At 60.0% G+C, this 23,957-nt stretch overlaps 1 protein-coding gene across 2 annotated transcripts in view; it reads right to left on the bottom strand.

Moving 5' to 3' along the window:
- The window catches only part of PPP2R3B (protein phosphatase 2 regulatory subunit B''beta), a 35,713-nt gene that overhangs the window by 9,677 nt on the left and 2,079 nt on the right, over positions 1 to 23,957 (bottom strand). Inside the window, exons 1-2 of one of the 2 annotated variants that reach the window (XM_066358070.1) lie at positions 14,158 to 14,704; positions 3,990 to 4,175 (exon numbers count right to left, since the gene is read on the bottom strand). In XM_066358070.1, coding sequence (XP_066214167.1) covers positions 3,990 to 4,175; positions 14,158 to 14,415 — 444 coding nt within the window. In that variant the 5' untranslated portion in view covers positions 14,416 to 14,704. Of the gene's footprint in view, positions 1 to 3,989; positions 4,176 to 14,157; positions 14,705 to 23,957 lie in introns of those variants that run through there. The other variant, XM_066358069.1, reaches the window with a different exon arrangement.

Raw genomic sequence — 23,957 nt, 5'->3', positions numbered from 1 at the left:
CTCTTTCTCTCCCTCTAACCTCCCACAGCCATGGCTCCACGCATTGGACCCGGGCACTGAGAATATGTCAGTTGATTTGAAGCATTGGCCCCAGACAGGGTTGCTGGGTGGATCCCAGTTGGGGTGCATGCTGGAGTCTGTGTTTCTGTTTCCCCTCCTCTCACTTAAAAAAAAAAAGGAAAAAAAGAGGCAGAAATTCACGAGATAAAAAAATTAGGTAAATTGTGAAACAGACATTTTCCTAAGAAGAGACTAAACCCTAGCAACACTGGGCACAGGGGACAGCCTTAGAATAGGGTCGCATGTGAAGGTTTCAATAAGGTTTTTTAAAAAAATCATACACAAAGATAAGGGAGAAGTTTTATAGCAAAACGTGTATAGCCTGACCAGGCGGTAGCGCAGTGGATAGAGCATCAGACTGGGATGCGGAGGACCCAGGTTTGAGACCTCGAGGTCGCCAGCTTGAGAGCGGGCTCATCTGGTTTGAGCAAAAGCTCACCAGCTTGAACCCAAGGTCGCTGGCTTGAGCAAGGGGTTACTCGGTCTGCTGAAGGCCCACGGTCAAGGCACATTTGAGAAGGCAATCAATGAACAACTAAGGTGTTGCAACGTGCAATGAAAAACTAATGATTGATGCTTCTCATCTCTCTGTTCCTGTCTGTCCCTGTCTATCCCTCTCTCTGACTCACTGTCTCTGTAAAAAAAATAATAATAATAATTAAAAAAAAAGTGTATAAATTAGGCAAAACATTGTTTTAGAAAATAATGACACTGACTTCTGGAACTACAACCCCACAGAGAGCAACCCCGTGGGCGGGCTGAACGGCAGAGGGGAGGTTCTGTTGTGAGATGTGGCCAGGGGCGAGGTGGGGGGGTGGGGTGCCGGCAGGGAACAGGTAATCCCTCGCTGTCACCAGTTCCAGAGGACGGCAGTGACGGAGGGACACAACCCTGGAGTTAACCTTGAGCCAGACGCAGACGAAACCCCCAGCTGGACGGCGCTGTGGCTCTCCTCTCACAGATAAAGAGCAAACACTGCAGACTCCGGGACACACGGCCGCCAGCTCCTGAGGTGGCAGCCTCCCCTCCCGTGCGAGGGCCGACTCCGGCCTCGGAGAACAGGCCCTGGAGACCGAGGGACTCCCTCCCAGCTGACCGGGCACGGGTGGCACAGCTGTGGGGGACACGATGACGTGGTCACACAGGCAGAGACCCTGGGGCCCGGCGTCCCTGCTTGTACAAGATGGTCCCAAATGTGCACGACAGAGCGGTCACCCACACGGGCCCTCTGGTCCCATCACCGTGGAAACAGCCTGTCCCTTCCTTCCAGTCGGGGGGGGGGGTACTGCCCTGCCCGTCTGCTGTGCGGCTCCTGCAGCCTCGCTCCTGTGTGCTGAGCTGCCGTCTGCAGAGCACAGGAGCCCACAAGGAGACAGGTCACCTTCTGAAGCAGCCCTGGCTGGCAAGGGCGCCGCGGCCGCAGGGACGAGAGGTCCAGCCCGAGGACCTGGCGACAGCACATCGTGACAGGAAACGTGAAGGCATCCTGGAGGAAGCCAGGCCAGGGACGCCCCCAGCCAGGGAACCCCAGACACGCTTCAGCACGCAGCACATGCAAGGGTCACTGGTGGAAGGGCCAGGGTCACCGCTGGAAGAGGACCGAGCTTAGAAAATGGTGTGGCCACTGGAAAGGGCTCAGAGAGGGTGCCCGCTCTGCAGGGTGAGCTGCGCAGCCGGGACAAGCTCTGTTCTCACCATCTGACAGGTTTTCTACAAAGATAACAGGCTAATTCTTCACATTTTTAGTATTTTAAACTATACGGTACTAAAAGTTTTGTTATTTTTCCGTTTTCCTGGCCACCTACAAGCAGCTATAAGCAACCATTCCTAGCAGCTGTGGAGCCCCCGGGGTTAAGTCCCTGTGCCCACCGCACCCTGCAGGGTGGCCGTGCGGCTCTGCCCGTGAGCACAGCGACGGCACCTGTGATGACCAGGGGTGGCCTCCGAGCCGTCACGCGTCCAGTGAGGACACCCCCAAGTGTGGAACGGCACGCTACTTTCTACGGGGAGGGGGGGGGGCTAGGTACGCGTGCGCACACACAGAGCTGCCTGTAGTTCACACGTTCCACGTAAAACAACAGGAAAGGCCGAACCCAAGGGCTGAAAACTAGGACAGAGAAAGGGAGAGAGCTGAGAAGACAGGGAGAGGAGCTGGAATTCCCTGGTGTTTCGTTTTGACCTTGGAAGCCTGTGTGTTTTCACACGTGTATAAAACAAAAGCTTAAGATACTTATAAAAACACAAACCCCGACAGATGGAAACACTCCCAGCTTGTCCTCTGACACGGACGCAGCACTAACGCCAAAAGTGGGCAAAGGGATCACCGACCACCGCTCCCGAATACAGACACGAACACGAACACCCCCAAGAACACCCCACAGAAGCAGCGCCCTGTGGGAGCACCGTGACCCGGGGGCTCATCGCAGGAACGCAGGGTCGGCTTGACACTGCCGTAGAGCGACTCCTGTGTGTTCCTCCCCAGTGTCCACAAAATGACCGGCCTAACCACACGGCCATCTCAGCCGGAGCACACAGCACCTCTCAGATCCAGCCTGTGTCCTGGATGACCAGACAGATGCACCAGGACATGGGAGTGTTCCCGATCGGCTGGGCACCTGGCTGAACCCCACGGCCACGCCGCAGTCGGGGACACTGGGCTCTCCCTGTGACTCAGGAGCCAGACAGTCTGCAGGCTTCCTTCCCGCCCAGGGCGCCCACACCGCCCACAGGGCCCAGCCGAGCGCACGTGGACCTGACCACGTTTGTACACACTGCTAACGAACGTGCTGAAAACGACAGAACTGGCAGCTGAGCTCGGGGCTGCCGGCCACCAGACCCCACCCCGAGAATCAGCTGCAGCGATGGCCCTGCAGTGAGGGACCCGAGGACGAGACCCGGAAACCCACTCCGCCAAGGTCGCCTCAGGAGCAGCAAACCCCCTGGGACAGGAGTGACAAGACGTGTGGCACTCACACTGGGAAACGCAGAACACAGGTGAGAGCTGTGACTGACGGGAAGACACAGTGTGTGCGCCTCGGGGCCTGTGCCCGTGTCTGGGAGGAGACAGGGCCCTCAGCCCGGACTGCACCTGCAGGGCGAGGCACAGACCCACAGGGACACAGGCCCCTCGCAGCACGCATGCCGGGGAGATGCAGAACTCGGCCGCCGGGGCTCCCGCCGCGGGACTGCGCAGAACCCACACCGCCATGCTGCGTCTGCACGCGTCAGCCCAGGTCTCCCTGAAACAGTGCTGGAAGGAGAGGCCCAACTGCAAGACGGCACGCCCCTGAAACCTGTGTGCGTGCAGCTACGATCACGTGTGTGCGTGCAGCTACGATCACGTGTGTGCGTGCAGCTATGATCACGTGTGCGTGCAACTACGATCACGTGTGCAACTATGATCATGTGTGCATATAGCTACAATCACGTGTGCATGCAACTACAATCATGTGTGCAGCTACGATCACGTGTGTACATATAGCTATCACGTGTGTGCAGCTATGATCACGTGTGTGCAGCTATGATCATGTGTGCGTGCAGCTATGATCACATGTGTGTGTACATGTACCTATGATCACATGCGCACAGCTATGATCACGTGTGTGCGGCTATGATTACATGTGTGTGCAGCTACGATCACGTGTGTGTGCAGCTACAGTCAGGCATGTGCAGTGAGGTCTGGGTTCCCCGCCCCAGGGCCACACAGCAGACAAGGGAACACGAGGTCAGGGGGTGCAGATGGGGCTGGGGCCCCTCGGGGGCGGGTCCGCCGGACGACAGAGCGCCCGTCTGCAGTGTTCAGGGTCAGCACAGACAAGGCCTGTCCCTGTCTGGTTTCCCAGAATGGAGGTGGCAGGAGTCAGATCACACGTCCCACCCCCAACACCACATACGCACAGAAGACACGCGGCCGCACACTGGACGCCCACCTTGGCCACTCGGCCCATGTCCTCCATGGTGGCCCTCTCGTGCGGGAACTGGGCGAACGTCTTCTCGATCTTGGCGATGACGGCGTCTATGCTCGCCGTGTCCTGGGGCCGACCGCGAGGGAAGTAGAAGGCTGGGATGCTCTGGCTGGCGGCCGGCGGCCGGGCCTCCTCCTTCTTCGTCTGAACCTGGGGAACGAGACGGGACACCTGAGTCAGAACGTGGGGTGCACACACCTTCTCTGCACTGATGCGTGGTGGACGGACGGGAAATCCACCCCGGTGAATGCACCGGGCCCACTGGGCCTGAGTGTGCACAGAGAACTCCCGACCGCCCTGTAGCCGCCTCCGGTCCCGAGCCCCGTGTGCGGGACGTGACACACACAGACCAGCGCCACAGGGACCCCGATGTGCACTGCTCATGGGCCGTCTGCTCGGGCGGGACCCCGATGTGCACTGATCATGGGCCGTGTGCTCGGGTGGGACCCCGATGTGCACTGATCATGGGCCGTCTGCTCGGGTGGGACCCCGATGTGCACTGATCATGGGCCGTATGCTCGGGTGGGACCCCGATGTGCACTGATCATGGGCCGTGTGCTCGGGTGGGACCCCGATGTGCACTGATCATGGGCCGTATGCTCGGGTGGGACCCCGATGTGCACTGATCATGGGCGGTGTGTTCGGGTGGGACCCCGATGCGCACTGCTCATGGGCCGTCTGCTCGGGCGGGACCCCGAGGCGGGGACAGCCACCCACGCAGCCTGCCTGAGGCCAGCACAGTCCCTGTGGGGAGCCGGCCCTGCAGCACCCTGGGAGGTCAGGTCAGCACAGGCGGGCCACGGACGGGCAGTCGCTCACACCAGGACAGGGCCCTCTGTCTGGAGCTCACGGTGTAAGCTCCTGGCCGCACAGCCGCAAGTCGCAGAGCGGGGCAGGTGCCCACTGCCCGCCCGCATGGAGGGCCCTCCCAGGAAGGGCTGCCCTGGGCTCTCGTCCTCACCAAACGCAGAGAGAAAGACGTGGGGTGAACAGAGGGGGAACGGGTCAGGCTGCGATCTGAGTCCCATGGAGCGAAACTGACGCCTTCACAGCATCTGCCCTGAGCCACGCACCCTCCTGACGCCCCTTCTGAGCCCAGGGGCCGAGACCTCGCGCTGAGCTAGCTCCCACCCGGCCGGGCTGCTGGTGCAGGTCCCAGGTGCACTCTGTACACAAAGCAGCCTGCATCCCAAACTCCCTCAGGACCGCTGTGCAGAGGACCACTAAGAGACGCCTGCGGGACGTCAGCCCGGAGCCGGCACCAGGTGGCCGGGGCACGTGAGGGGGCACAGCAAAGCTGCTCTGTGCTGTCCCGAACGGCCTCATGTCCAGGCCCTGCCGGGCACCGTCTCCCCGTGGGACTCGGCCCTCTCCCTGCCGACCCACAGGCCTGCTGGTGCGCAAACAGCTGCTTGAAGCCGGGGCTCCCAGGTGACCACCGAGCACCACGTCCGGTCATCCCGACTGGCAGTGCCGGAAGCGGTGTGAGCCCGTGGACGCGTCTCCAGGCCACTCTGTGTGCCGTGTGCTGGAGGACAGAGGCCACAGCTGCACAGGGCAGGTCTAGCCAGCACCCTGGCGGACCTACTGGACCCAGCAGTGACAACCAGAGCCTGAGGCCAGGGCCGAGCCCAAGGGTGGCCGAGGGCACCGACACTCAGCAGGTGGAGCGTGAGGGCTTCGCCACCTGACAGGGCGTGGAACCTGGAGCTCACGGGCACCGCGGGGCCTAGGGGGCGGCGCACCCCAGCCCAGGGAGATGCACGCCCCAAACAAGACGAGGGCTCACCCTGCAGGGGTGACGGGGCCTCACCCCAGGGACACGCCACAGCAGCCAGCACTGCTGAGGCGAACGGGCAGTGACACACTGAGGGCGCTCACTCCTCTCCACCACCCCCCGAGCACACGGAGTCGCTGACCAGGCAGCTCACACCACGGGTGCTGTTCACCAGGATACAACAGCCAGTCAGGTCTGCCCTGTGCTAGGGGCTGCTAACCCTGTGAGACTCCCCTACCCCTCCGACCACGGGGGACCCATGAGTTCAGGGACCGTCCTTGTCTCCTCGGTGACGTAAGGGGGACACTCCTGTGTCTCCTCAGTGATGTAAGGGGGATGCTCCTGTGTCTCCTCAAACACAGGACAGTCCTGTGTCCCCTCAGTCCCATCTTGGGGACCGTCCCCATGTCTCCTCAGTGACGTAAGGGGGACGCTCCTGTGTCTCCTCAAACACCAGACAGTCCTGTGTTCCCGCAGGCCCATCTTGGGGACCGTCCCCATGTCTCCTTAGTGACATCTGGGGGATGCTCCTGTGTCTCCTCAAACACAGGACAGTCCTGTGTTCCCGCAGGCCCATCTTGGGGACCATCCTGTGTCTCCTCAGTGATGTAAGGGGGACGCTCCTGTGTCTCCTCAAACACCAGACAGTCCTGTGTCCCCTCAGTCCCATCTTGGGGACCATCCCCATGTCTCCTTAGTGACGTAAGGGGGACGCTCCTGTGTCTCCTCAAACACCAGACAGTCCTGTGTCCCCTCAGTCCCATCTTGGGGACCGTCCTTGTCTCCTCAGTGACGTAAGGGGGACGCTCCTGTGTCTCCTCAAACACCAGACAGTCCTGTGTCCCCTCAGTCCCATCTTGGGGACCGTCCTTGTCTCCTCAGTGACGTAAGGGGGACGCTCCTGTGTCTCCTCAAACACCAGACAGTCCTGTGTCCCCTCAGTCCCATCTTGGGGACCGTCCTTGTCTCCTCAGTGACGTAAGGGGGACGCTCCTGTGTCTCCTCAAACACCAGACAGTCCTGTGTCCCCTCAGTCCCATCTTGGGGACCGTCCTTGTCTCCTCAGTGACGTAAGGGGGATGCTCCTGTGTCTCCTCAAACACCAGACAGTCCTGTGTCCCCTCAGTCCCATCTTGGGGACCGTCCTTGTCTCCTCAGTGATGTAAGGGGGATGCTCCTGTGTCTCCTCAAACACCAGACAGTCCTGTGTCCCCTCAGTCCCATCTTGGGGACCGTCCTTGTCTCCTCAGTGATGTAAGGGGGATGCTCCTGTGTCTCCTCAAACACCACAGAGCAGTCCGTGTCCCCTCAGTCCCACCCTCAGGACATGGAGATGTTCCCCGTCACCAGGGCTGGGTGGACCGTCCTCGCGGCTTCAGAGAGCTCTCCCAGTGGACGAGGGCAGCAAGCACGTTGGTGAGGCCGTGCTGCTGGTCCACGTCAGGCTCTACAAGGACAGGACGGCTGCCCTGGGGGACGTCTGGAATGCACGGAGTGATGGCCCACGTGTCACGCACACCGCCCTCCACACTGTCCCTCTGTGCCGACGTTCAGCCACGGCTCAGAAACCCTCTGCTTGGGAGCGAGACGGCTGTCCCTGGCACATGCTCCCTGGCCCAGTGTCCTCCGTGCAAGGACACCAGCTACAGTGAGGGACGGCAGCCATGCTCCGGGGCACGGGGCTGTGCTCCAGCCGGCCGGGCTGTGGGAACTGGGTCATGGCAGGGATCCGGGCACCCACACTGGCCCCCGGCTGCTCTGACCACACACACGGGCACACGCTGAGAGGACCCAACGGGCCCGGTGTCCCTGCGGCTGGGTCTGCTCAGACCACACCCTGAAGGCCACTGTGCCCGGTGCCTGCTGAGCGCTGTGCGCCCGTGGGTGAGGCGAGGACCCTCAGCAGCCTCGTGTGGGCGGGCACAGCGCCCGTCTGACCCGTGGGCTTTCCATGTGCTTCCCTTCACTTCTCACGGGACCCTCTCACCGACGACCACGCGGTGCCCCTTCCTCCTGGCCATCCACAGGGTGTGCCTGCGCACTCGGGGTGTCCCCGTGTGACGGGACAGACGTCTCGCGGCGCCGTGTTTCACATCTGACTGACGAAGGCTGAGCATCCTTTCGTTTGTCCAAGGCGGTAACTTTTCCCTGCGAGTTCCTGCTCAGCTACTTTGCACAATGTTTTTGGTCCTTTTCTTACCAATTCCCAGGACCCCTGTGTTTTTAGGTTAGAGAGTTTGGTCCTGTCGCAGACACCGTCGGACTTTCTGATGTGGTTTGCCAGCACACAGGAGCTTTCTTTCCTGTAGTCACTATTTGAATCACCCCGACAGCATCCTCACCGGTCCAGTGGACTTGGTCTCGCCCCCGACGGCATCCTCACCGGTGCTGGGGCTCGCTGACCTCCCCTGACGGCATCCTCACCGGTGCTGGGGCTGCGTGAACCCGACCTGAGCACGGGCTCCCTGCTGGCAGACGTGCAGCGGAGGCATCACTGGGACCCAGCCTGAGCTCTGTTCTGTGGCCGATCAAGGGGCCACACCTGGTCAGGGACACACAGGCAGACAGATGGATGGAGAGACGGACGGCCAGCTCCAAGGGAGGACGCGTGCCGGGCCCACGTCCTGGACGCAGCCGCATCCCAGGAAGGAGGGAAGCTGGACGGGCCACCTGCGTGGAGGGGACAGGGAGACACGGGGCACAAGGACCCCAACATCCTGTGTGGAAACAGCGCTGTCAGAGAAGAGAGCCGACAGGGAGCACACGGGAACAGGGGGAGCTGCCCGGAACACTGCCCCACCGGGAAGCTGGACGGACCACCTGCGTGGAGGGGCCAGGGAGACACGGGGCACAGGGACCCCGACATCCTGTGTGGAAACAGCGCTGTCAGAGAAGAGAGCGGACAGGGCACACGGGAACAGGAGGAGCTGCCCGGAACACTGCCCCACCGGGAAGCTGACCGAGGGCAGGAAGAGGAGGGCCTCCGGGCAGAGAGGGAAGGGGGACAGGGACGGAAGGGGTGACGGGGCGGGAGTCCGGGCCCTGTGAGGCCTCGAGCAGACACACCAAAGGATATTTTTCTGCTGCTCTCAGCAGGGCTCTGCAGACCCGCCCCCACCGCTCGGCCACACCCACCGCCCCAGCAGGAAGGCTGCCCTCCTGGGGGACACATGTCCCTTCTCACCCATAGGCTGCTGACTCCACCCGTGCCCACTGAGGCCCCTTCCCAGGAACTGTCACCCCAGGTCATCACCCCCCACAGACAACACGAGGCGCTCCCTCAGACCCCCACCTGCACCGGTCCTGTCCCCTCACTCAGCTCCTTCCCAGGAACTGTCACCCAGGTCATCACCCCCCACAGACAACACGAGGCGCTCCCTCAGACCCCCACCTGCACCCGTCCTGTCCCCTCACTCAGCTCCTTCCCAGGAACTGTCACCCAGGTCATCACCCCCCACAGACAACACCAGGCGCTCCCTCAGACCCCCACCTGCACCGGTCCTGTCCCCTCACTCAGCCTCATCTCAAAACCCAGAACTCCCCACAGCTCTAATGACGACGAGTGGTTCACGGCCAAGACTCACCAAACACAGACGGACACAGGCACGGGGGGGAGGGGGGGAGCAGAACCTGAGAGCAGGATCCACCTGCACAGGCTCCAGACCCAGCACGACCCGATACAGAACCAGCAGACTTCACAGACTTCCAGAAACATCAGAGATGCTTCAAAGTACATGGGGAGAGAGAATATATTTAAGAGAAGCCCAAATTAAACTTTTAGAAATGAAAACCAGCCCTGGCTGGATGGCTCAGTGGTAGAGCATTGGCCCAGCGTGTGGATGTCCCAGGTTTGATTCCTGGTCAGGACACACAGGAGAAGTGACCATCTGCTTCTCCCTCCCCCTCCCCGTCGTCCTGCAGCCATGGTTGAATAGTTTGAGCAAGTTGGACCCAGGCGCTGAGGATGGCTCCATGGCCTCCACCTCAGGTGCTAAAAAAGCTCAATTGCCAAGCAACAGAGCAACGGCCCAGATGGGCAGAGCATCACACCACACAGGGCTTGCAGTGGGTCCCAATCAGGGCACATGTGGGAGTCTCTCTGCTTCTCTGCCTGTCACTTAATTAAAAGAAAGAAATGAAAAGCAAATTAAGAGGAAACACTGTTGACAAGCAGCCACCAGGAAACACAACAGAAAGGGGATCCCCTTCAAAGGGGCAAACAGACCCGTCCCCAACTTTCCAACAGAAACCACAGATATGAGAAGGTGGAGGAAACAGTTGCTAAGCTAGAACCCTGCCTGCTGGGTGGGTCACAAAGAATAACACTACATTACCTTTCTATACCAGAAAAAAAACAAAACAGAAAGAAGCGTGTCCGTGAGCAGACACTCTCTGAGGCCACGCTGAGGGGCAGCCGGGTGAGAGTCAGGTGCCCCAGGGGAAGTCTGACCACAGGGAGCCGTGGCGACCCACTCACCGAGCTTGTGAGTGTCCGTGAGCAGACACTGACCTTAGGCCACGCTGAGGGGCAGCCGGGTGGGAGTCAGGTGCCCCAGGGGAAGTCTGACCACAGGGAGCTGTGGCGACCCACTCACAGAGCTTGTGGGTTTCGACAGCGCACTGTAGCTCTGTTTAAAAACCCTCTCAGGACATAAGAGCAGAGCACAGATGAAGGGCGAGGGAACAGGAGAGTCAAGACACTGGTTTTGCACCCAGAAACGTCACAGCAGGGGTCCCCAACCTTTTTTGGGCCACGGACCGGTTTAATGTCAGAAAATATTTTCACAGACCGGCTTTTAGTGTGGGACGGATAAACATATCACGTGACCGAGACAAGCGTCAAGAGTGAGTCTTAGACGGATGGAATAGAGGGAATCTGGTCATTTTTAAAAAATAAAACATCATTCGGACTTAAATGTAAATAAAACGGAAATAATGTAAGTTATTTATTCTTTCTCTGCGGACCGGTACCAAATGGCCCATGGACCGGTACTGGCCTGCGGCCTGCGGCCTGGGGACGACTGCGTTACAGGGTTGATATGTCCACGGTGAGCAGTAGACTGGAACAAAGGGTCAACTTCTCACTGGATGAGGAAATGATAAAAGGACACAGGAAAGGAGAGGGTGAAAAGAATCACAAAGTAGGACTGAAAATAAACCGAAATGCATCAATAGTGGTAATAAATGTAAGTAAACTAAATACTCTGTTTAAAAGACAAGGATGAGCCTGCCCAGGCAGTGGCGCAGTGGATAGAGCATCGGACTGGGATGCGGAGGACCCAGGTTTGAGACCCCGAGGTCGCCAGCTTGAGCGTGGGCTCATCTGGTTTGAGCAAGGCTCACCAGCTTGGACCCAAGGTCGCTGGCTTGAGCAAGGGGTCACTTGGTCTCCTGAAGACCCGCGGTCAAGGCACATATGAGAAAGCAATCAATGAACTAAGGTATCGCAATGAAAAACTGATGACTGATGTTTCTCATCTCTCTCTCTATTCCTGTCTGTCCCTATCTATCTATCTCTCTTAAAAAAAAAAAAAGGACAGTGAGAAATGCCATATTTATTTATAAGACACACAAGCACACCGGTTGGACTGTTTATAGAAGGACGAGACACAGCAAACAGGCACAGTGCTGGTGTGGGGACAGCATGCTACCTAGTGCCCACGACGTACAGACTCAGTATTCACCCTGAGCCTGCGGCAGCCACGCAGTCCGGTAGAAACAGGCTCTGCTAGGACGTTGGCTAGCTCAGGTACACTGAACTCAGAACGGGTTTATCGGTGAGACCCCACTGTAAGCTCAGACGTGTCTATCTGTGAGGTAGCGTTGGAGGGTGGACGGAAGGTGTGGACAGCACTGGCAGGAATCCCACATCACGAGGGGCCGATGGTGTCAACTCACGCCCCGGCACAGACAGCGCACGCTGGTGGCAATGCGGTACACCGGCATGGAGGGGCGGGGCCCGCTTCCCCGCACCCACCGCAGAGCTGACCGGACAAGGAGAAACACACCCGGCCGGTGCGGACACGGAGGATTTGCAGCCTTAATCTCCGGGACACAAATAGAGTCCAGCACAGCTGCAGAGCACATTCCTTCCCGACACACGGGGGACAGTTGGGAGCCGGCCACCTCCCGGCCGCACAGGCTCAGCCGAGGCTGAGGGCCGTGGGCAGCGCTCCCTGACTGCCGCGTGATGAGCTGGACATGAGCGACAGCAGATGTAGCAGAAATGTGCACATGGGCGAGTGCGTGTGTGTCAGAGGAGTTCTGCAGCGGCCTTGGGGCTCCGCAAAGAAGAGCTGACAGGGTGAGGTGTTTGGTTCCCAGGCACTGAACCTTGACCCCACTCCACAGGACTCCACGCAGACTTGGCACGCTTGTCGCCAGGGCAACCATCAAGATGACCCCTGCCTCACTAAGAGCTATTTCTGGCCCATCACAATTCCAGGAATCGCAGACACACCCGCGGGCCTCCCGGCACATGGGCTGCAGACAATCAGATGGACCGCAACACGCCCTGTTCAGACAGACAGTGTGCCGCGCAGTGGGTGCCAGAGTGCGGGCCCTCGCACGAGCAGCCCCTCCAGGTGCTGTCTCTGCAGACACTGGTCTACTCTGTAGGCCCAGAAGCCACGTCACCCTCCGCGCCCCATCTCCCTCCGCGCCCCGTCTCCCTCCGCGCCCCGTCGCCCTCCGCACCCCATCTCCCTCCGCACCCCGTCTCCCTCCGCGCCCCGGCACCCTTCGCGCTCTATCATACCCGCAGCCGTACGTCCTGCCTTCACACTCAACCACGCATTTACTGACCCGCCAAGGCTGCGTGGGGCATCCACACTGAACCACATGCCGCGAAAGAAGCCGAAGTCCTCCTCCCCCACCCCCACCCCGCCTCCCTGCACAAGCAGACCCCCATAGTCGTCGCCGCACCTCAGGGAACACGCACTTTACGTAACACGCATCGTCTGTCTTTCCTGAGAAGCACTGAGGGGACACATTTTCTGTAACATGACACAACTTCCTGCCGAGGGCATCCACGGATGTTTCCCAGTGAGTTTACTGTAGGACGAACAGCATCCTACAGCCATCCACTCACAAACGGGTCAAGTCGCGATGGAGGTCAAGGGCAGAGGACGTCCCAACGCACCCAACATCCTGGACCAGTGACGTGTGTGAACCACCAAACGTCCGCCTTTCTGGTGTCCTAATCAGGTCTCAGTGCCGCTGACTCCATTTCTAAGGTCTCCAAATTAAGATGAGTTTAAATAAATAGACTTTCCTTAAACCCAAGGAGCAAAGTGCCACCCTGCCGCTTGCAGACAACATGCGGAACGTGGGAACAGAGCACTGGAAGATCTCAGAGGTTGTGTAAGAGTTGAAATGCGATCCTAGAAAACACACCCAACAAAAACATCAGCAGAAAGGAGGTCTTTGTTTCCCCCAAATAGAACGGTCTGATTTGGTGTGATCTTTTTTTTTAGGCCATGACATGGCACTGACTTGCAGAGAAACACTACAAGTGGCCACCTGCAGCTTCTGCAAAGCAAGGGTTAGACACCTCTGCCGAGCCCCGCGGGGGCAGGGGAGGAGACTCCACCAGAGACACCTCCCATGACAAAGTGACTCTCAGAGGTCATGGAAACTCTCACACTTTACAGTATGTGGGCCCCTGACACTGATTCATAAAACACACGCAACACATAGACAGGAAAACATGCTTTACTCCTCTGAGCACCTACAACATGAAGGTGAAGTATAAAAGCCCTCAGTTACCGGAAACCACAGAAACGAACTCTGGCTTGTGTGGTGTGTGAATATCTCAATAAATCCCTGTAAAGGCACACTAGCTTGTAGCAGAGGCCACCACTGCAATACTGCTGTGGGACCGTATGGAATCACGCCCAGGTTGGTGTCTGTCACACGGAAGTCTCTCTTCTCCCAAAGCCCTGAGAAAGGCTGCAATGGGCGCTCACAGGGGCGTCCCATGTTTACTGACAGACCGCACGACCCACTGCAGACCGTCACAATGTGGACAGCCACAATGCGTCCGCAGACGGCCCTGGCTCACCCGGTGAAGTTGGCTTCACAGCCGGTGGGCATCGACCACCACAGGACAAGAGACACTGAGCCACTTTTTAAAGAACCCTGTCCCTAGCAAACTTTACAAGCGCAGGGAGCATGAGCCTCCCTACAGTGAGGGACCTGCCCCAGGACACACACACACACACACACACACACACACACACACACGCGGCAGGTGGCAGGTGAGGTACAGAACCCCCCTCCCCCAGGCCCAACCGCAGCAGGGACGCAGGGACAAGGTGAGGGGCCCCTCACGCAGACACAGTGCACGCGCCCGACCTGCAGCTGCTGGAAGGCCTTGAGCCTCTTCTTGAACCGGGAAGGCAGCACGAAGTCACAGCCGCGGGCCAGGGAGGCCAGCTCCTGCCTCAGGTCGGGATCCTGGCGCAGGGACAGCTCCCTGAGCCGCATGTCGGCTCGCATGGGCCGGGTGCCGCGCTCACGGAGCTGGGGCTGGGCCTGGCCGGGGCCGGAGGGCTCGGGGCGGCAGCTGCGCCTGGCGGGACTGTGCGGGCGGCCGGTCTCAGCGCGCTCCATGCGCGGCCGGGCGGGCGCTCTGGGGGCCGGCCCTGGGCCGCACGCATTCCACAGGCTGAGGCGGGCACATGCTGGAGGGTGGGGGAAGGCCGGGCTGCTGCGCGGAGCAGCTGAGCTGGGAAGTCAGCAGGCGGCGGTCAGCAGGGAGCAGCAGGCGGTGAGAGCTGCCCTCCCTGCGCTGCTGCGTCCTGCTGTGGAGGGGTGTGGGGGCCGCGCTCTCGCCCGGGGCACGGGGACCTTCCCGCGGCTCGCTCAGCGCGGAGGGACGAGCCAGTGAGCAGGTCGGTGCAGGGATGATCTGGGGACAGCGCCAGCTAGTCCTCAGGAGGGAGGGGACAAGGCGCTGGCTGCAGAGTGAGGTCTGCCCAGCAGCACAGGAGCCTGTCAGAGCGCTGACCCTGCGGCTGTGCTGGCCTGAGGACCCAGGCCAGGGCAGCTGCTCCCACCCCGACACAGAAAACAAAGGGGCTGCTGCACGCCCCTCCCTGCTCTCGGAGCTGACAGAACAGACTGCACTGCCCCGCAGCCTCGCTTCTCCCCAAACACTGGGCGGCGCTCCGAGGCACCGGCCGGGCTGCACGTGCTGGGCGGCGACGTGGTAAGGGACTGTGACCTAGTGGTAAGGGACCGCGGTGCAGACAAGGGGCGAGGGCAGGGCTCAGAACCAGCCTGCCTGCCACACAGCCCAGGCGCCCCCCAGCCCGCCTGTCAGGAGGAGGCAGCCACTCGGCACTGCTGGGATTGAGGTCCAGGAGGTCCCGCCATGGGAGCGCGAGGGAAAACCCTCCGCGGTAGACCGCAGTAACGCGCAGGGCGCAGAGCGGCACCTCGGCCACCACCCGCACCGCGTGCGTGCACCGGAACCCCGAGGGCCTTAGGACAGAAACAAGGACACGGTGCTGCCACAGAGGAGCTTGGAGGGCGGCCGTGCACACTGTACGCGGGCTATCTCTGGTGGCGGGACACCAGGAGCGTGTGTGCTGGCAGTGACACCGAGGAGGAGGTGGGATAACACGAAAACGGTGGCTCAGAGGGCTCTCCCAGGATATCCTGGCTCCTGAGGGGAGAGCCTCGGTGGGCCGATTCCTATAAGGGGTGTGGCCAGGCCCCTCTGCACTGCGCCTGGTGGGGCGATGCTGACCACCCTCTGCCCTGCGCCTGGTGAGGCAATGCTGACCACCCTCTGCCCTGCGCCTGGTGAGGCGATCCTGACCACCTGAGTCCCGCACTCTATCGGGGTCCACACCACGGTGTGGGGCCTGCTGCCTCCTCCCCACAATGGGCCCCTCTTCCCATCTGAACCCCCACCTCTGTCTTCCCCCGTCCCCGGACGTCACCAGCCAGTGTCCACCACGTGGCAGGCGAGGCCCACAAGCTCAGGAGACCGGCTCCCTGCGTCAGGCCTAGTTCCCGGCTGTCTTGTTCTCCAAGCCAATGAGAAACCCAGGTGTCCCAGGAACAGGCGCAGGGGGACCCTGAGCAGCTCACGCTGCCTCAGCCCTCCTGCCCACGCAGCCTTTCTGAGCCATTCCCACAGGGGCCGGGCAGGGGCTTCCCTCCCAGCAGTGCAGAGCTGCAGCTCCCAGGCCCACATCTCAGGACCCCAGCTACCTCTCATCAGCCCAGCGGTCAGCCTCACACTCACAGGGTCCCCAAGACAAGTGGACACAGCCTCTGTGTCTCCAGGCCTCTGGGGGGGAGGGCAGCCAAGAAACAGTTGGATCACTGGCACGAAGCAGACACTCCATCCACCCTTCCCTGAGTCTCTCCGGCCTGTTTCCTCCCCGCAGCTGGAGGTCTGCGGAACCCTGAGCAGGAGGCCCAGCTCAACGCCCCCGTCCCCGCTCACACAGCTCGACGGCCCCGTCCCCGCTCACACAGCTCGACGGCCCCGTCCCCGCTCACAAGGCTCGACGCCCCGTCCCCGCTCACACGGCTCAACGGCCCCGTCCCCGCTCACACGGCTCGACGGGCCCGTCCCCGCTCGCACGGCTCCACGGCCCCGTCCCCACTCACACCCCCACCACCCACGCCCTGCAGGGAGCGGGTGCTGTACCTGTCACAACGGCCACGTTGCTGTGAACCGAGGTTGCTTCCGGCAGGGTTCCCTCTGGGCGCACACAGCAAGGGTGTGAACCGACCAACAAGGACCTGCTCTGCCGTGGTCCTGGTCCTTCCTGCACGTCCCCGTGGCCCCTGGTCACTTCCCAGCACCAGGGCCCTCTACCCGGTCCCCAGGCCAGCACGTCACCTGCTCGGGTCACACAGGACAGAGCCCAGGCTGGCGTTCTTCCCTATTGCGATGTTCGCTCCACCTGACCCCCACTCTCCCCATGATCGTCAGGGTCGCCCCCTCGTTCTGCCTCTCTGCCTCACCGGCTCTACCCAAGTCCAGCTCCCTCCCCACTTCATCAATGTCCCCAGCACAGAGGTGTGACCCATCAGAGTTCTCCAGACAGACGGGGCAACACATGCAACCACGAGGGACAGAAAACGGGGAGACACGTAAGCTGGGCCTAAGGCCAGGGTCCCTAACTGGGCCACCTGCTGAAACCCTGGTGCCACAGGCCACCCAGCACCTCGATCTGACCTGGGCAGCATTTGAGGCAATGCTGGTCATGGGAAGCAAACCACAGGTCAGGTCAGCCTGGGGGCGGCAGGGTGGCCAGGTGCACCCCTCAGACAGGCACAGTCACCTGCTCTGGCTGGGCTCCCGTCCTTGACCGGCTGCACCTGTACTGTCCCTTGTGTACCCGTCCTGTCCCTGTTCCCTGCAGACCTGTAAACAGACGTGATTCCCAGCTTGAAAAGATGTGCAGGCCCTCCCTGCTGGCCTGTCCCAATCTGGGGGATGTCCCCCTGACCACGCCACGGAAGAGCCACCCAACGGCCCAACACAGATGCGTAAGCTTGGTCAACGTGGTCCCTAAGGACCTGGGTGCTCACACAGCACAGGCACGGACACACAGCGAGGTGAGCAGAGACAAAGGGTAGAGGGTGCAGCAGAAACCCACCACACTGGGCTGCTCGCCCGCTGGGGACACCAGGTCACAGAGGGCTGGACCCCGTGACCCTGACGTCCAGGTGTTAGTGCAGCACAGCCCACACACCACAGTGCAGGTCACAGAGGGCTGGACCCCGTGACCCTGACGTCCAGGTGTTAGTGCAGCAGAGTCCACACACCACAGTGCAGGTCACAGAGGGCTGGACCCCGTGATCCTGACGTCCAGGTTAGTGCAGCAGAGTCCACACACCACAGTGCAGGTCACAGAGGGCTGGACCCCGTGACCCTGACGTCCAGGTTAGTGCAGCAGAGTCCACACACCACAGTGCAGGTCACAGAGGGCTGGACCCCGTGATCCTGACGTCCAGGTGTTAGTGCAGCAGAGTCCACACACCACAGTGCAGGTCACAGAGGGCTGGACCCCGTGACCCTGACGTCCAGGTTAGTGCAGCAGAGTCCACACACCACAGTGCAGGTCACAGAGGGCTGGACCCCGTGATCCTGACGTCCAGGTTAGTGCAGCAGAACCCACACACCACAGTGCAGGTCACAGAGGGCTGGACCCCGTGATCCTGACGTCCAGGTTAGTGCAGCAGAGTCCACACACCACAGTGCAGGTCACAGAGGGCTGGACTGTCCCCGTGATCCTGACATCCAGGTGTTAGTGCAGCAGAGTCCACACACCGACACCACAGTGCAGGTCACAGAGGGCTGGACCCCATGAGCCTGACGTCCAGGTTAGTGCAGCAGAACCCACACACCGACACCACAGTGCAGGTCACAGAGGGCTGGACTGTCCCCGTGAGCCTGACGTCCAGGTTAGTGCAGCAGAGTCCACACACCACAGTGCAGGTCACAGAGGGCTGGACCCCGTGATCCTGACGTCCAGGTTAGTGCAGCAGAACCCACACACCGACACCACAGTGCAGGTCACAGAGGGCTGGACCCCGTGATCCTGACGTCCAGGTTAGTGCAGCAGAGTCCACACACCACAGTGCAGGTCACAGAGGGCTGGACCCCGTGATCCTGACGTCCAGGTGTTAGTGCAGCAGAGTCCACACACCACAGTGCAGGTCACAGAGGGCTGGACCCCATGAGCCTGACGTCCAGGTGTTAGTGCAGCAGAGCCACACACCACAGTGCAGGTCACAGAGGGCTGGACCGTCCCCGTGATCCTGACGTCCAGGTGTTAGTGCAGCAGAGCCACACACCACAGTGCAGGTCACAGAGGGCTGGACCCCGTGAGCCTGACGTCCAGGTGTTAGTGTAGCAGAGTCCACACCGACACCACAGTGCAGGTCACAGAAGCTGGAGAAGAAGTGGCCCCGAGACAGACTGAACCCGTCCCCATCAGAGCCTGCTACAAACCAGAGCTGGCACCCGTCAGGACAAAGAACTGTGTGACCCGTCTGTCCACTCTCGAGGAAACTGGGAAGGATGAACAGTTCGGCCCCTTCTCAGGAGGCCAGCGAGGGAGGGAGGAAGACAAGAGAGACCCCAGGCACACGCGATGGTTTCAAGGGTTTTCCCCCAGGGGCACGTGAGCCCTGAGCACAGCGCAAGTAGGTTACGTTGCCGTTCTCAATGAGGAAACTGAGGCACGCAGGCCTGGGACGGGCAGGGGACCCTGGGCCAGAATGACCCCAGCGGGAGATCCCTGTCCCGCAGCACTGCGGTGCTGATCCTGACGTGACACAGCACGGGTGCTCGTGTGGACTCACTGTTCCCGAAAACCAGCTCAGAGACACGTCTCACAGGGGCGGCACAGGGCACCCACCACCCACCACAGCACCAGTGCAGCTGGGTCACAACTGAGGACACTGCTCTTCTTCTTGTTTCAAGTCTTATTTGTCTATCTGACAGAGAAAGAGGAAGGGGCGGGGGAGACTCAGACTTGTTGTCTCACCTGTTTATGCCTCTGCTGGCTCTCTGCTGTGTCCTGACCAGGCAGGAAACCTGTGGCCTCGGTGGCTTGGACGACAATCTAACCCACTGGGCTACCCAACCAGGGCCTCGGGGTCATTCTTTCTTGTCCTTTTTTTCGTTTGTATGTTTCTTTTGTTTACGTGTTCACTCTTGTGTGGTTCTCAGCAACTTAATAAAGCCCGTGTGACTACTTCCTTGACCCATGACTGTTGAGACGTCTGATTTTAGTTTCCAGAGTTACGTTCCAACGTCGACTTCTGTCCACAGTGGTGACAGAATTCAGCCTGAAGGGCAGGAGGTTCCTGACCTGTGTCCGGAATGCTCTGTAGTCTGGGATGTGACACAAGGAAAGTATCTCTGAAACAAAGATTACCATCCTACCTACATTGTATGAAGCTGCTTAAGAAAACAAAGATATGAATCTTGCATGCTCTTGCAGAAAAAGAAAGAGGGGGGAGATTCCCAACTAATTTTATGACACCAGCAAAACTCTGACAACAAAGCCAAAACCACTGGAGCAGAAAAAAGATGAATATCCCCGAAAAAGAGACAGGAGGTCAGGCAGACATCAGCACAGACACACGGACCTCAAGGGACATCGGCACGGACACACGGACCTCACGCGGACGTCGGCACGGACACACGGACCTCACGCGGATGTCGGCACGGACACAGGGACCTCACGCGGATGTCGGCACGGACACACGGACCTCACGCGGACGTCAGCACGGACACATGGACCTCACGTGAACGTCGGCACGGACCTCACGGGGACGCCGGCACGGACACACAGACCTCACGGGGACGTCGGCACGGACACATGGATGTCGTGCAGACATCAGAAGAAGTCCTCAGAAATGCAAAGACCTAGGGCAAGCTGGAGGGCTGACCTGCTGGAGGGCTGACCTGCAGCTGGCCCGCCAGCACAAGAACCCCGAGGGTGAGATGCGGGTGTCAGTCAGCACAGAACTTCACTGCATCGAAAGGAAGAGTCCAGAAATGGCCCTGACACTGCTGCCCAATGATTTCCAATAAAGGTGCCGACACAACGTCGTGGGAGAAGAATAGTCTTTTCAAAAAACGGTGCTGGAGCAACTGGGTATTTGTATAAAAACAACAGACAGAAATGTCCCTGAGAGCATGTGCAAGAGGGGACTTGGAATGGGTATCGAGTGTTTGGAAATGAACACAGTTGTAAGTGTGGAAGCGAGATGGACCGAACAGGCAGCACTGGAGAACACCTTTCTGACGGGGCTTTGACAGATGCTGTTTACAGTATGGACGACACCTCCAGAAGATATAAAGAAAGTAAGTTGAAAACTTGGTCGTATAAGTGACAAACTTTCTGCTTCAGAAGGTGAGGAGTGGAGAGGAAGGGAGAAGAGGGGAGGGGAGTCCCAGACGGGGCGAGCTTGCAAACCCTGTGCCCAACAAAGGCGTCACAGGCACGGACACACAGAACTACCCACTGCGCAGCCAACTCAGGGGAGGACGGGAAGACTGGAACAAGGACAAAGCACTTCGCCGCGGAAACCACGCGGGAGCCAGGCAGCCCAGGCAGGGACGCCGGACAGCGAGGGTCCCCGGGGAGGGACGCCGGACAGCGAGGGTCCCCGGGGAAGGACGCCGGGCAGTGAAGGGTCCCCGGGGAGGGACGCCGGGCAGCGAAGGGTCCCCGGGGAGGAACGCCGGGCAGCGAGGGTCCCCAGGGAGGCACAGTAAAAGCCACAGTGGGACGCACGCTCGCCCCTTCCAGAACAGGCCATCTCCGCACACCTGCTGACATGGGGCGCTGGCAGGGCGTGGAGCAACTGACACGCACGCGCAGATCACGGGACAAGTATGTGACATGGTGCAGTCACTGTGGAAAACAGGTGGACAGTTTCTTAAAAAGTTAGATGTACATTCTCCATAAAACCCAGTAGTTCTGGTTTCAGCATCTTCCTAACAAATGACATGTCCACACAGACTCGGAAGCGAGGGTCCTTAGCTGCACACACTGGGACAGTGTGACCTCACAGAAACACCAAGCCTGTCGCGTGGACACCCAGCAGCTGCCCAGCCCAGGTCCCTCCACCAGGACTCGGATCCAGCCCAACAGGGCGTCCACTGCCTCCCCCTGCCCTGCTCTGCCCTGCAGCCTGAGGACATCCAAGCTTCCCAGTGTGCACACTTCCGGAAGTGCTCCCTGTGCCCCCACCAGTGTCCCCTAGGATCAACCGCACCTCCTCCTCCAGCCCCCGTCCACGCAGACAGGAGCGCCTGTCCCTGCCTGCAACACCTCTGGACCTGCACCCCCAGGTGTGGGGCTGGTGGCCCGCTCCGCAGACCCGCACAGACAGACTGCACTGTGCTGCGATCAGCTTCCCTGTGATTCACAACAGGGGTGTGTTTTTCACACATGGAAAGCAAAACCCTCCACCAGCACAACGGCATCTAGCGAGGCTGTGGTCGCTGGCACGGGGATTGCCGCGCCGCGCGCAGGAGGCCTGCCTGCATTCTCCCCCGTGCACCCCGCCTACCCTCCTTGCACACGGCTGACAGACCAGCACGGCTAGTAACTGTCCAGGTCTTGAGTGAGAACGGTGCTGCGGAACGAAGAAATAAACTCAGAGAGAAAAAGGATGGGAACAGTGGTCTCTGCCCAGCCCATAGCTTGCAAGAGCAAAGCAAAATGCCTGGTCTGCTTTATTATATGGTGCAGAGCAGTATGCAAATAAGAAAGTCTCTGATACAAAGTCACACATCTCCAAGGCAACCCAAGAATTCTCCCAAGTGTAGAAAACCCTCCAGGCTGCATAACTGAAATCAACAAACATCAGAACAAAGGAAGGGTGACAGGAAGGGCCCGTCCATTGCCTCTAGCATCTCAACAAAGCAAGCAAGGTGTGGGGGGGGGACAGGTAGAAACACTCAGCTTCACAGCTAACAGGGCGAAGGAGGTGTGAGAAGAGCTTAGCCTCGAGCTCACCTATTAAGCCTTGAAATGGGCGGGTCTGCCAGCTCGCGGTCTCCCACAGCTGACCTGCGACCATCTCCAGTCCTAGGCAACTCAGTCCCAGGTCATGACACACAAGAGCTTACCGCTGAGCGCTGCCGGGCTTTGTCATCGAAACATTCAGTGACAAGTGGGAAGCTCACTGAGACCCCCCCATCCCAGTGACAGTGCCACCTGGGGGGAGGACAGACCCCCTCCCACAGAGTAAGCATGCTGGGCGCTGGCTCTGCTCACTCACATAGCCCGTGACCTGGAAAAAGGAGAGGCTCGGGCAGCGGCCGTGCAGTTCCGTAGGTCCGGGAGTCAGACCAGAGTTCAGGGATGGGGCCCTTGCCCAGGGGGTTCCCAGGGGTTCCAGACACACCACCTGGGCTTGGCCGGTGGTCTCCGAAGCTGCTGCTTCCAGCTCCTTTCCCCTCTCCGTGGAGACTTCCTTCCCAGAGAACTCGCTGCATCCGTTAGAACACAGCAAAGACCACCCGTCCCTCTCCTCAGTGGCTGCTTCACTGTGGCTGGGAACCAGACTAAGTGACACTATGTAGTCCCTGACATGCTTAGTTAGCTGCGGACAGACAGACAGACGGGGGCGGCCCCAACCGCAAAGGTCAAAGGTGAACAGCAAGTTCCAGAGGAGCGCTGGAGGCACACACCGCGCACCTTTCTTGGTTGTTACCTGCCGTCCCGCTCCCACCGCTGTACAGAAATTGGGGCTAAAACGTCTAGGTTCAGTCGTGCAGCCGGGGAGCAGAACTGCGGGGAAGCGGTCTGGCGCTGGACACTGCACAATCACAGCCCACGTGGGGCTGTCAGTGCAACGCTGTTTCAGTGCAGGGGGGCTTTCCTGGGGGGGGGGCTATGTTGTTTCAGTGCGGGGGGCTTTCCTGGGGGGGACGGACTATGTTGTTTCAGTGCGGGGGGCTTCCCTGGGGGGGACGGACTATGTTGTTTCAGTGCGGGGGGCTTTCCTGGGGGGGACGGACTATGTTGTTTCAGTGCGGGGGGCTTTCCTGGGGTGGGGACTATGTTGTTTCAGTGCGGGGGGCTTTCCTGGGGGGGACGGACTATGTTGTTTCAGTGCGGGAGGCTTTCCTAGGGGACAGACTATGTTGTTTCAGTGCGGCAGGCTTTCCTGGGGGGGGGACTATGTTGTTTCAGTGCGGGGGGGCTTTCCTGGGGGGGACGGACTATGTTGTTTCAGTGCGGGGGGCTTTCCTGGGGTGGGGACTATGTTGTTTCAGTGCGGGGGGCTTTCCTGGGGGGGACGGACTATGTTGTTTCAGTGCGGGGGGCTTTCCTGGGGGGGACGGACTATGTTGTTTCAGTGCGGGAGGCTTTCCTGGGGGGGACGGACTATGTTGTTTCAGTGCGGGGGGCTTTCCTGGGGTGGGGACTATGTTGTTTCAGTGCGGGGGGCTTTCCTGGGGTGGGGACTATGTTGTTTCAGTGCGGGGGGCTTTCCTGGGGTGGGGACTATGTTGTTTCAGTGCGGGGGGGCTTTCCTGGGGGGGACGGACTATGTTGTTTCAGTGCGGGAGGCTTTCCTGGGGGACAGACTATGTTGTTTCAGTGCGGCAGGCTTTCCTGGGGTGGGGACTATGTTGTTTCAGTGCGGGG

This window comes from Saccopteryx leptura, unplaced genomic scaffold (genome assembly GCF_036850995.1).
Source record: "Saccopteryx leptura isolate mSacLep1 unplaced genomic scaffold, mSacLep1_pri_phased_curated manual_scaffold_31, whole genome shotgun sequence".
Classification (NCBI taxonomy): Eukaryota; Metazoa; Chordata; class Mammalia; order Chiroptera; family Emballonuridae; genus Saccopteryx; species Saccopteryx leptura.
Note: the sequence above shows the minus strand (reverse complement) of the source record. Positions and strands in the feature narration are given on the sequence as shown.